A 12,303-nucleotide genomic window follows, 5' to 3' on the forward strand; every position below is an offset into this window, starting at 1 on the left:
TGGCCCAGACCATACACACAGCATTGGAACCAGTGAGAGCTTGGGTAGCCCACCTTCTGGAGGAGGGCTTCACCCACCACGTCACCCAGCATCTCTCGTCGATCTGCTTTTCAGCAAACATACTGCATGACCGTCTAGTAGATTGTCTGGATTCCACGCTTCCTCCCTACCCTATCGCGTTCTTTCTGTTGCCTTCAGATGTTTCCCTAAATCACCTGTCATTTCACTTTCGTGCTCTAACCTTTAGCTTTCTCTCTGTTGCTTGTAGCATAGGACTTAATGCCATACTCTGCCTGCCACGTCTTCTCTGAGCCTGTCTCCCCAATCTTGTCTCTCTGGCAGTCTCCCACCCTCTCCTTTTGCTTTCCCTTCCTGCTGAGGCCACCCCAGACTGCTTGACATGCCACATGTACCTCACCCTTCCTTAAGTGTGATTTTCTGTTCATGTTGTATTCTATAATGGGAGGAGCCTCTGTTTTCATTCTGAATTGCATCCATCTCTCCAGACCAAGTTCAAGTGCTTCTTCTATAAAACCTTCCCAGCTGGGCACTGTGATGTGTGCCTGTAATGCCAGTACTTTGGGAGGCTGAGGCAGGTGGATCATCTGAAGTCAGGAGTTCAAGACCAGCCTGGCCAAAATGGTGAAACCCAGTCTCTACTAAAAATCGAAAAAAATTAGATGGGCATGGTGGTGGACGCTTGTATTCCCAGCTACTTGGGAGGCTGAAGCAGGAGAATTGCTTGAACCCATGAGACGGAGGTTGCAGTGAGCCGAGATTGTGCCACTGCACTCTAGCCTGGGTGACAAGAACAAAACTCCATCTCAAAAAAAAAAAAAAACCACAGAAAACTGAAAAACAATAACAACAAAAAACCCACAAAAAGACCCTTCCTTGCTTGGGAGCTAATCCGTCCTCCCTCTCTCTGTGCCCCTCCTTGTTCCCTGTACCTCTCTGTGGCAGCCCCTGAGCCTCGGCTGCGTTGGACTTTGTCAGCTTGGCCTGTGTTTGTCTGATGAGAAAGCAAGTTCGTAGAAGGCAGTATTCATGTGTTCTTTTCTTCTCTTTGTAGCCTTGCAAACAATCTTAAACATTTATTACATTAATTTTTCTATGAGTTCGGATTCCATCAAAGTTAATATTTATTGGCAGCTTGGCCAATTAATTTGTGTAAACAGACCTCTAGTCTCATATGAAGGGTCAGTGCTCCTTGTGACTTCTTTGCCATTTCACTTCTTTGTAAACACAACCCAAAAAAAAGCACTGCAGTGTTTGTGTGCTGCTCATGGTCAAGAGTTTTTAGTTTCCCTCCAGAGAGGAGGCAGACATGTAGCAAAAGGGGAGCATGACCTTAAAGAGAAAGACTTAGCGAACTGGATCTTTAATAACTGCTGATTTTGTCTTTTTTTTTTTTTTTTGAGATGGAGTCTTGCTCTGTTGCCAGGCTGGAGTGCAGTGGCGTGATCTCAGCTCACTGCAACCTCCACTCCCAGGTTCAAGTGATTCTTCTGCCTCAGCCTCTCAAGGAGCTGGGACTACAGGCATGTGCCACCACACCCAGCTAATTTTTGTATTTTTGGTAGAGACGGGGTTTCACCATGTTGGCCAGGATGGTCTCAATCCCTTGACCTGGTGATCTGCCTGCCTCAGCCTCCCGAAGTGCTGGGATTACGTAAATGAAAATGCAAGACGGGACAGCGAATAAAGGCCTCAGTAGTGCAGCCCCTTCATGTTTGTTAGAGCAGCCTTTACTCGCCGTCCTGTCTTGCATTTTGGGAACAATATTTTGGTCCATCCCTGAGATAGCAAATCCTCCGCCCCAAATTAGAGGGTAGAGCAGAAAGCTTAGCACAAAAGTGCACAGGCTCAGACACTTTTATTTTCTGACTTTGATCCCTATTCAATAACTTTCATGCAGTCACATGGGGTGATTTCAGAAAGTGAAATCATGCCGAATGCTGTGGCTCACGCCTGTAATCACAGCACTTTGGGAGGCCGAGGTAGGTGGATCACTAGAGGCCAGGAGTTCATGATCAGTCTGGCCAACATGGCGAAACACTGTCTCTACTAAAAATACAATAATGAGTCAGGTATGGTGGCACACGCCTATAATCCCAGCTACTTGCAAAGCTGAGGCAGGAGAATCACTTGAACCTTGGAGGCGGAGGTTGCAGTGAGCTAAGATCGTGCCACTGCACTCCAGCCTGAGCAACAGTGTGAGACTCTGACTCAAGGAAAAAAAAAAAAAAAGTGATATCATTATTGAATGCACTTTTTGTTTCTGTAGCAGGAGGTGAACGTGATATTAAAAAGGTTAAGGCCGGGTGCGGTGGCTCAAGCCTGTAATCCCAGCACTTTGGGAGACCGAGGCGGGTGGATCACGAGGTCAAGAGATCGAGACCATCCCGGTCAACATGGTGAAACCCTGTTTCTACTAAAAATACAAAAAATTAGCTGGGTGTGGTGGCGCGTGCCTGTAATCCCAGCTACTCAGGAGGCTGAGGCAGGAGAATTGCCTGAACCCGGGAGGCGGAGGTTGCGGTGAGCTGAGATCGCGCCATTGCACTCCAGCCTGGGTAACAAGAGTGAAACTCCGTCTCAAAAAAAAAAAAAAAAAAAAAACCTAAACTAAAATAAAATAAAATAAAAAGGTTAAAAGTCCTCAAGCTGAAATACTGATTTGTGTTTCGCTGTTGCAGGTTCCTTGCGTTGACTCCATGGAGAGTATATCACCTGATTTCAGTCATGATACTTGGGCGTGTTATTATGCAAATAATAAAGGATATGGTTTTGTCTAGAACAAGAGGTAAGGAAACTCACATTTTATTTATACGGTATTTAATTTTCTAGACCATTTCTGATATTTGTGTAGGCATATTAACTAACTTATCCTTTGAACAGGAGCAAATGAGGCTTTGACTTGGCTGTTTTCAATATGATAATTTATTGAGTTGATGTTGTCTTCATAGCTACTGCTTCTGGGCAAAAGGTTTGTGTGTGCTGGTTTTTCTCTTGGCCTTAAGAGCTATTTTAAATACCACTTTGGTATTTAAGTAGGCTACGGTGAGGGTAACAGTTAAATATTTATTACATCTCATGTGATGAAACTGGGCCACTGGAAAATGGACTAGTTTATGTAAAAATTTTCTCTGCCTCAGTGGTGAAAAACAACGAATTCGGAGTTTAAAAACAAGTGATGGTTAAATACATTTTAAAAAATGAGTTGATAATGAAAATGAATTAATTTTAACAGTAAGTTTAAGAGGAAGAGCTTGGTTTAAAAAAAAATTTTGTCTGGAGTGCTTTTTGAGTAATTTAACTGCATTACAAATCTGACTCAAGCCTTTTACATATTTGGAGGGGCCTCTTTTACCAATGTTTGAGCTAGTTTTGCAAACTTGGAAAAAGCCCTCCTGGGAATAATTAAGCCCCATAAACCTAAATGTAATAATGCGATAGATTTTATCAGAAATAGTCATGAGGAAGTTACAAAAGATGCATTTAATTTCACTAAATGCACCCCATGTGGAGGGACGCTTTTGGTGGAGGTCTGAGTGGACTGATGCTCAGAGAACTGCCTGGATTATATTCCTGGCAGGGTTATCGAGGCCTGCCCCGTGGGAGGCACCCATCTCCTCCCTGATGGCAGCTAGAAAGCAGGGATGTAAGTGGTATGGGTTTACTTTCATGATGTTCTAGGGATCTGCTTAAAATCTGGTTATGTTTTAAGTCTCTATAGTTTTTAAAGCAAATCGTCATGTAAGCCATCTTTAGATTGTTTCACATTCGTGTGTTTTCAGGTTTGAAGATACTTCATTCTCAGGATTCTGGGAAGGCAGACAAACCTGGTTTTGTTCGCTTTGTGCTTTCCATGAATCTGTGGATTTTAGCTGTATTCTTAAACACACTCTTCCTTCGCTCCCCTTTTTCCCTCTCTCTCCATCATCACTTTCTTTTTTTGTGTTTCAGGGAACAGACACCTAACTCCCCAATTTCAGCCCAAACAGGCGCTTGTTCTGATACATACGCATGTATCAAGGCCGCCTGGAGGTGGGGCATCTCCTCGCATTAGGGTTTCATGCCAGAGTTGGTCGGTGGATCAGTCCGTGGCGATCCTTATTTATCTGGCTTGATTCATATCTGATAGAGGAGAGCCGGTTTTTCCTGACTAGACTTTGTAGTATTTTTACCCTTTAGGAACTCCCTCAGGGAAATCTCAGGAGATAAAGCCAATCATAAATTTTACCTGCAACCATTTTAGCTTGGTAGAGTAAGCTAAACATGGACTCAGGAAGCAAACTGAGCATCTTAGTGTTTCAGTGTGCATCAGATTTGGCCCTAGTCTGTGCACAAGTTAGAAGGAATAGACATGTGTGGAAGGCCAAAGATAAAGCCGAAAGACTTTACAGCTGTCCTCTTCTCTCTCCAGGCCCTTTACACACAGATCGTTTCCACTGTCAATTCATGGGCTTGATATTCATGCAGATACGGAAATTTCTTACGCACAAATTGCAGGAAACCTTTATCTTGCAAGAATTCAGTCCTTGAAAAACAATTAGGGTGGTAGAGTTGAAAGAACGCCACCCTAAAGAGTCTCATCTTTGAGCTAGTTGATTCCATTCCCTGCCTGTGGAGAAGCCCCATGATAGACTGCACTTGTTTCTGTGTCTGTTATAAATTACCACAAGCTTGGTGTGTCATAACAGCAGAAACGTCTTCTCTTAAAGTTCTAAAGGATGGTAGTCCAAAGTCAATGTCACTGGGTCCGAATCAAAGTGTTGGCGGGGCTGCACTCCCTCTGGAGTCCCTGGAGAAGGATCCATTCCTTGCCTCTTGCAGCTCCTGGGGGTTGCAGCATTCCATGGCTGGCAGCCGCATCACTGCAGTCTCTGCTCGCACGGTCACCTGACCTTCTCTTCTGTCTACGTCAGATCTTTCCATCTTCCTTTTGTAAGTACACTTGTGATTGCATTTGGGGCCTACCTAGATAATTCAGTATGATTTTCTCATCTCACACTTGTTAACCTAATCCTATCAGCAGAGACCCTTTGTCCATATGAAGTGACAATCACAGATTCCAGGGATTGCAACTTGATATCTTTGTGAGCTATGAGTCAGCCTCCTATACCATCTGAACCTCTCTGTCCTGTAAAATGGCAGAAACCATCCTCATATCACAGGGTTTTATAAGAAGGCAATCAAAGCATCAAATAGAAGTGCCTTCGGCACAGTGGCCGTCTACTTTGCCCAGCTGACATATATCATCAGGGCCACATGGGGTTTATGCATTCCTGGGTCAGTCCGTGTTGAGCTCTTTTCCGTGCTAATGCCCATTCTGGGTGCTGGGCTCCCCTTGGGGAAGCAGTCCCAGCTGTCCTCTGTCCAGGTGGCGCCTCCGCTCAGTCCTGTACATCAGGCTTTTGCCCAAGGCCAGGCTTTGAGTCTTCACCAGATGGCATTGCCCTAAGTGTGGCATTTCTACTGCATGAAAATTTTTTTAAAAAATAGGAAAGATTCCTCTGTCTTCCTAGAGCTCTGTAGTCTGTGCTGAAGAAGCCCTGGTGCCAGCTTCATCCTCCTTCAGTTTAGTCTCTTAGGACAAAGGCCCGTTGGGGAGCCCTGTGAATAGTTGGCAGCAGTCCCATCCTGCAGGCCTCCTAGCGCAGGGCACTGCTGCGATGACTCAGTCTCTGCAGGGGACAGTTTGGCTTCACATTAGATCCAGGTGCAGTTATGGTAACTCCATGGCTTCGATCAGAGCTGCTGGCCGCTCTTGCCAGGTGCCCCGGCGTACAGCCACAGCAATGGCAACGAAAGGATGACAAAGTCAGCAGTGCTCGCCCCTTCCCTCTCTTCCGTCTCTGCTTCCCACGTTTTCTCGCTGAAAGTATGAAATTTTAGTGTTGAGAGTTTGAGTTTAATTATATCCTTCCCCCAGTTATTACGTTTGTTTGATTCTCTCATACAGTTTTAGGTGTACAGTACTGTTACCTGTGCATGTTGTTGTACAGCAGATGCCCAGCACGTTTTCATCTTTGATGACTGCAACTCTGTTCCCAGCGAACAGCCAAGTCCCCCAGTCCCCCGCTCCCCCTTCCTCCCGCCCCTGGCAGCCACCATTCTACTTTCTGCTTCCATGACTTTGACAACTCCCAGCTGTTATCTTTGAAACCACCCTAGGTGCTTAAGACAAAATGGATGGACCAGGCTGGGTGTGGTGGCTCATGCCTGTAATCAATCCCAGCACTTTGGGAGGCCAGGGCCGGCAGATCACTTGAGGTCAGGAGTTCGAGACTAGCCTGGCCAACGTGGTGAAACTTCATCTCTACTAAAAATATAAAAATTAACCAGGTGTGGTGGTGGGTACTTGTAATCCCAGTTACTCAGGAGACTGAGGCAGGAGAATCACTTGAACCTGGGAGGCGGAGGTTGCAGTGAGCAGAGATCATACCTGGGAGGCGGAGGTTGCGGTGAGCAGGGATCAGGGATCAGCCTGGGTGACAGAGCAAGACTCTGTCTCAAAAAAAAAAAGCAGTACTACCTTCTTGTGAGTGAATCTTTGTGAAAACTATGGGAGCCCGTGCCTATTTTGTATTGCCTGTGAACATCCTCTCGCTGTGATGGGATTCTCTCTCTCCCTCTTTCTCTCTCCTTTGTGTATCTTGAGTGTGTGCTTCCCTGCATTGCTTTGTCTGAGCTCTGGGGAACTCTTCTGTGGCCTGGAAAACTCCTCCTGCATCCTGAAACTTTCCCTTGACTAGCTTCTTTCTCTCTCATTGAGGTAGAACTGGTCATTTCTGCCCCAGCTTTCTTTTCTTTCTCTCTCTCTCTCTTTTTTTTTTTTTTTTTTTGAATTGAGGTCTCACTCTGCTGTTCAAGCTGGAGTACAGTGGTGTGATCGTAGCTTACTACAGCCTCGAGCTGCTGGATCAAGTGAACCTCCCACCTCAGACTCCTGAGTAGTTAGGACTACAGGTGCATGCCATCACACTTGGCTAATTTTCTTTTTTGAGTTTTTGTAGAGATGGGGTCTTGCTTTGTTGCCCAGGCTGATGTCAACTCCTGGCCTCAATCTATCCTCCCGCTTTGGCCTCCCAAAGCACTGGGATTACAGGTGTGAGCCAGTGTGCCTGGCCCCCAGCTCTCTCGAAGATCTCTAGCTACTGCCCTGTTCTGTGGGAGGAAGGCTCGGTGGGTGGCCCTGTGGCTCCCCACAGCCACCTGTGGAGCATCTACAACCACTGCTGCTTTATACTTTCCTTCCTGTGAAATCTACACTGTCCATTGAGGCCCAGCCTCCGGACCTTGGGTGCTGTCAACTGTGGTCTCAGTAAGGATTGTGGCCCATGAGCTGTAGTCCTTCCTGCACTCCCCATTCTCTGTCATTCCAACTTGTACTCTGATAGCCTGTTGGATGGCCTGGATTTGGTTGCCCATCAGGTAGCCTCATCTTTGACCTTGGCCTTTGGAAGCACCGTGTCTGCAAGACCTGCAGAGTCTGAGAGTGAGTTCTCAGCACACCCTTTCTTCATTCCTCACTGGCCTCTTGCGCCTGATGAACTAGCTCTTTGACTCTTGGATGGACTCTTTCCCTGCTAGGCCTCTTGCCACTTGTACTGTTCCTCAACCCTGTCTTTAGACTGATTTCCTCCCTCTACTCAGCTCCCTCCTGGTCCATGCTCAGTGATTGCAGAGATGCTGTCCTTACCATTCTAAAGGTCCTTGTTTCCTTATCCATCAGCCATACTCACTTCTTTACTTTTTAAATAATGAAACAAACAAGCAAATGCCCATCCTATACCACTGTCTGCTTTCTCCACTCTTGGCTCCAGGGTTGTTAGAGAAAAGTCATCAGATGACAAGCTGAGTGGATGCTCTCCAGCTTTCCAACTTTAGTTGAGACCTCACTATTTCTGTCCTCTGGGTTTGGGTTCTCAATTTGTTTTCATGTGCCACCTTCCTCCAACAAGTTTGAAGAAGCTTATTTGAAACATAAGCACAAAACTGTTAAAAAGAGGTCTAGAAGAGGAGTACGAGTCTGACATGGTAACCATGGTAACCATTGATGAAGCAATAGATTTATCCTCATGCTTACTGGCAGCCAAGGCAAAAAGGGAAACCAGATCAATCACACAATTCTAATGATCTGAAAAAAAAAATGAAGCAAGCAATTTCGAGAAACTTATTGCTGGAAGTAAAGGTTAAGAAGGATTTATCTCATATATCTTTGATAGGGAATATTGAAAAACATAAGGGACAACACCTTTGGCTCTTTTTTTTGTTTTTTTTTTTTGAGATGGAGTTTCACTTTTGTTGCCCAGGCTGGAGTGCAATGACACGATCTCGGCCCACTGCAACCTCTGCCTCCCAGGCTCAAGCAAATTTCCTGCCTCAGCCTTCCTGAGTAGCTGGGATTATAGGCACACACCACCACACTTGGCTAATTTTTTTTTTTGTATTTTTAGTAGAGACGGGTTTCTCCCTGTTGGTCAGGTTATTCTTGAACTCCTGACCTCAGGTGATCTGCCTGCCTTGGCCTCCCAAAGTGCTGGAATTACAGGCATGAACCACTGTGCCCAGCTACTTTTGGCTTTTTGTTAGATGGAAAATGCAGAAGCTTCCTCATGGTTATTTCTTATAGTGAACTGCATTAAAGCTGGTAGCTTGGAGTATAATACCGTATCAAGATATAGTGAAATAAATGTGTTCATTGGAAAATTAAGAAAGCAAATTAGATCTTGGTGTGCATATGCATGTGTGTGCCTGTGTGTGTGTATTTTATGTTGATTTCATTTGCACCTAGATAAAAGTCAGAACGTCTAAAGAATGAATAAATAAAAATCTCCTGTTTTCAAATAGCAGTTCTCCTTTCATCAGCACCATGTCAAGACTCACCTTAGATGCCACTTCTACTACTGGCACTTTTTGAGCAGCTGCATTTTCTATCTTCTCTGAACTCAAATGGCATGTGCCTCCCTCTTGTGTAGTTAGTTCCTATACCACCTATCTTGGTTCATATTTATTTGGGTGCATATTTTATCTGCCCCAGGAGACAACGAAGTCCCTGAGGCAGGGTTCATGTATTATAGAGGATCCTGTCTCCCACGGTTCCCACCCAAGTGTTTTACATGTAGAAGTGCAATAAATATATGCGGACGAATTGTCTAAATTTGTGGCAACATGGTGCCAGAAGTGTGCACTGTATGACTTGATGGTGTCCTGTGTGTTAAAGATCTGATCATTCCACTTTAAATAGCTTGGGCGAGTTCTAAGTTGAGACATCTTTCAGGAGAAATGCCTCTGTTCAGTTTCACATTCTGCTTCTCTGTTGCAGGTGCACAGTTGTGGAGAAGCCTCAGTGAAAGGTAGGGAACTTTCCTTCCGTTTGCGCTTCATGGAGGGAGGGTGACGGAGGGGATTGAGCCACCAAGATGTAGCTCTGAAACAGAATTTTAGTGACAGGAATCTAAGTCCAGGAATAATTTACCAGAGTGGGAAAATAAAGAAGTTACATGGAGGCCAAGGATAAAGTTGGGGCTTACTCTAGGAAGTGGTGTGTATCTTGCTATGATACGGGCAACATCAATTTATGAGAATTGTAATGTGTGCGGATTTAGAAGGGAGGGGAGGGAGGAAGGCATTTTCTTTTGGGATTTCCGTTCACACCTCATTTTTTGGATCCATTTTTTGGATATGTTGGGAGAACAGGGCTGCACTCAGTTGGAGGAGGCTCCTGGAATGTTCTTGAGGGTTACCCATGCTGTCAGTTCAGAGGACCGTAGGGTCGGGGGAACAGAGAGATGGGGTGAGAGGCTGTGAGGGTACAAGAGATGCTGACCCCCGCTGGGATCTTCGCCTAGCCCGAGGCAAACAGCAGGTCTTTTTATGTAACATCCACCTTTCATTCATTCTGTGATAAAGGGGCTGATTGCAAATGGACAAGAAAGGGGCCGGGGCAGTTGATTGAGGGGACCACAGTGCACTCCACCAGCGGGGTGTGTGAGAGGCAGAAAAATGAGTGGAATATGAGGAGAATAGTGCAGTAAAATGAATTTTTGTACAAATTGATTTTTTAAATTTCTTCCTTAAAACATATTTGTATTACTTAAAAAGGATGGCTGAGGAGCCTGACATGTATACAGGTGGACATGATGAAATGAATTGTGTGAAAGGCGGACAAAATAATGCCATGAAAAATCTTATTAAAAAAAATCACCCAGGCTGGGCACGGTGGCTCATGTCTGGGAGGCCGAGGCGGGTGGATCACCTGAGGTCGGGAGCTTGAGACCAGCCTGACCAACATGGAGAAACCCTGTCTCTCTTAAAAATACAAAATTAGCTGAGTGTGAAGGCACATGCCTGTAATCCCAGCTACTTGGGAGGCTGAGGCAGGAGAATCACTTGAACTGGGGAGGCGGAGGTTGCAGCAAGCCAAGATCACACCATTGCACACCAGCCTGGGTGACTAGAACAAAATTCTTTCTGAAAAAAAAAAAAAAAAAAAAAAAAAAAAAAAAATCACCCGGTATTTTATATAATGCACCTTTGGAAGCTGTGCTTATGGAAATAGGCTTATTTCAGCTGTAAAGGTTCATTTCATGATCAATTTACAGCTGCTTTCTTGTTTCTTCATTTCAAATCCCAAATATTCATGGGCAGAATGCAGACTTGCCAAGAGACTCAGGAGAGAGGGTGACACTGGATATAAGGAGAGAAACGTGATCCTTGGTGCTTCTCGCGGAGTTGCGGGGTGGCCTGGGCGGGGCGGGCTGGCCCCAGGGAGGAGCTGGCGCAGGTTCTGGCAGGCATTGGTCTTGCCCATGCTCTGATCTGTGTTCTGTACACAGGCAGGTTAAGGTTCTCTTTCTATTTTGTAGAAACTTGCTTGTGGGAATGTCGAGGTAGAACTCTAGATTACTCTTATGAGATAGGGAAACAGCCATGTGTTTGGAATTGATTAAAATGTGTTTTGGGTTTTGCTGTCTATCTGCTTCCATGCTTTCTCTGCTTTTTCTACATTGTCGTCTTTTAGGGAAAACATTTAAGTAAAAAAAGTGTAAGAGAATGTCTCAGCTGGAAATTGGATCTGCATTATGCATTATAATGTTGGCAATCAGTAAAAGACATGTATGAAGACGGGATTTCATACATAGTTTGTTAAGTATGAGTTTCTAGAATTATTTTAAATTGCATTTGTGCACAGGCAATAATTTTCTTTACTGATAAGAGTTTTATCAGTAGTAAAGAGGAGGATAAAGAAGAGAATGAAAAGCAAACTGAGAGTTTAAAATCTGATTCCTACACAGAAAATACGTTTCTGACCCAGCAGTCTAGAGCAGATAAGAAATACTGCGTATGTTTAGATTTCTTTTAAAAATAAATAACAGAAAAGTTTGTATTCATGTAATAAAATAATTTGTGTAATTGAAAACAGAAATTTAAGGTATGTTGTCTAATGGGTATGATGACATAATTTCTACAATCATGATAAAATATGTACAATGACTCATTTAACAAAAGCTTCGTCTTTTCTTTTCCAGTATTTTAATTCACCCAACGAGTAAGGTTTGAAATATATGAAAAAAAGATTTCTATTTTCAGTCTTTATGGATAGAAATAAAGATTAATTTAAAAAAACTTTTCAATAGAAAAACATTTCTATCTAGTAATATAAATACATTTTACCCACATAGATCATCTTCATAAATTACTTGGTTAATTTAGGAATTAATAATTTGCTAAGAGATAGGAACTGGGATAGGGTGAGCACGGCTCTCATTTTTGTTTGCCAGATCCATGTATGTTAAAGACATTTATTTATGGGCCAAGTGCGGTGAGTTACGTCTGTAATCCCAGAAATTTGGGAGGCCAAGGTGGGCAGATCGCTTGAGCCCAGGAGTTTGAGACCAGCCTGGGTAATGTAGGGAGACACTGACTCTACAGTAAGCACAAAAATAAGCTGGTCATGGTGTTGCATGCCAGTAATTCGAGCTACTTTGGAGACTGAGGTGGGAGAATCACTTGAACCCAGGAATCAGAGGTTGCAGTGGGTGGAGATCACACCACTGCACTTCAGCCTGTGCAACAGAGTGAGGCCTTGTCTTAAAAATAACATAAAGAAATATACTTTGTTCCTGCAGAAGTGTGTAGGCTCTGAGGAGTGATTCCTGCTAACTAAACCTCTAAGACAAAGATTTTAAATATGAGTGAGATGAATCGAGCTCTGCTAAGGAATTAAACTGTTCAGTGGGTTTTAATCTTGCGTTAATTTGTTCTCTCACACAGGCATTATTATTTTTTCCA

General features: G+C 44.1%; 1 protein-coding gene across 1 annotated transcript in view; it reads left to right on the forward strand.

Annotated features, from left to right (window-relative positions):
* RETREG1 (reticulophagy regulator 1) overlaps positions 1 to 12,303 on the forward strand; it is a 140,644-nt gene that overhangs the window by 44,269 nt on the left and 84,072 nt on the right. Inside the window, exons 2-3 of the mRNA XM_039470396.2 lie at positions 2,700 to 2,806; positions 9,335 to 9,365. Coding sequence (XP_039326330.2) covers positions 2,700 to 2,806; positions 9,335 to 9,365 — 138 coding nt within the window. The remainder of the gene's footprint in view (positions 1 to 2,699; positions 2,807 to 9,334; positions 9,366 to 12,303) is intronic.

This window comes from Saimiri boliviensis, chromosome 1 (assembly GCF_048565385.1).
Source record: "Saimiri boliviensis isolate mSaiBol1 chromosome 1, mSaiBol1.pri, whole genome shotgun sequence".
In the NCBI taxonomy this organism is placed as follows: Eukaryota; Metazoa; Chordata; class Mammalia; order Primates; family Cebidae; genus Saimiri; species Saimiri boliviensis.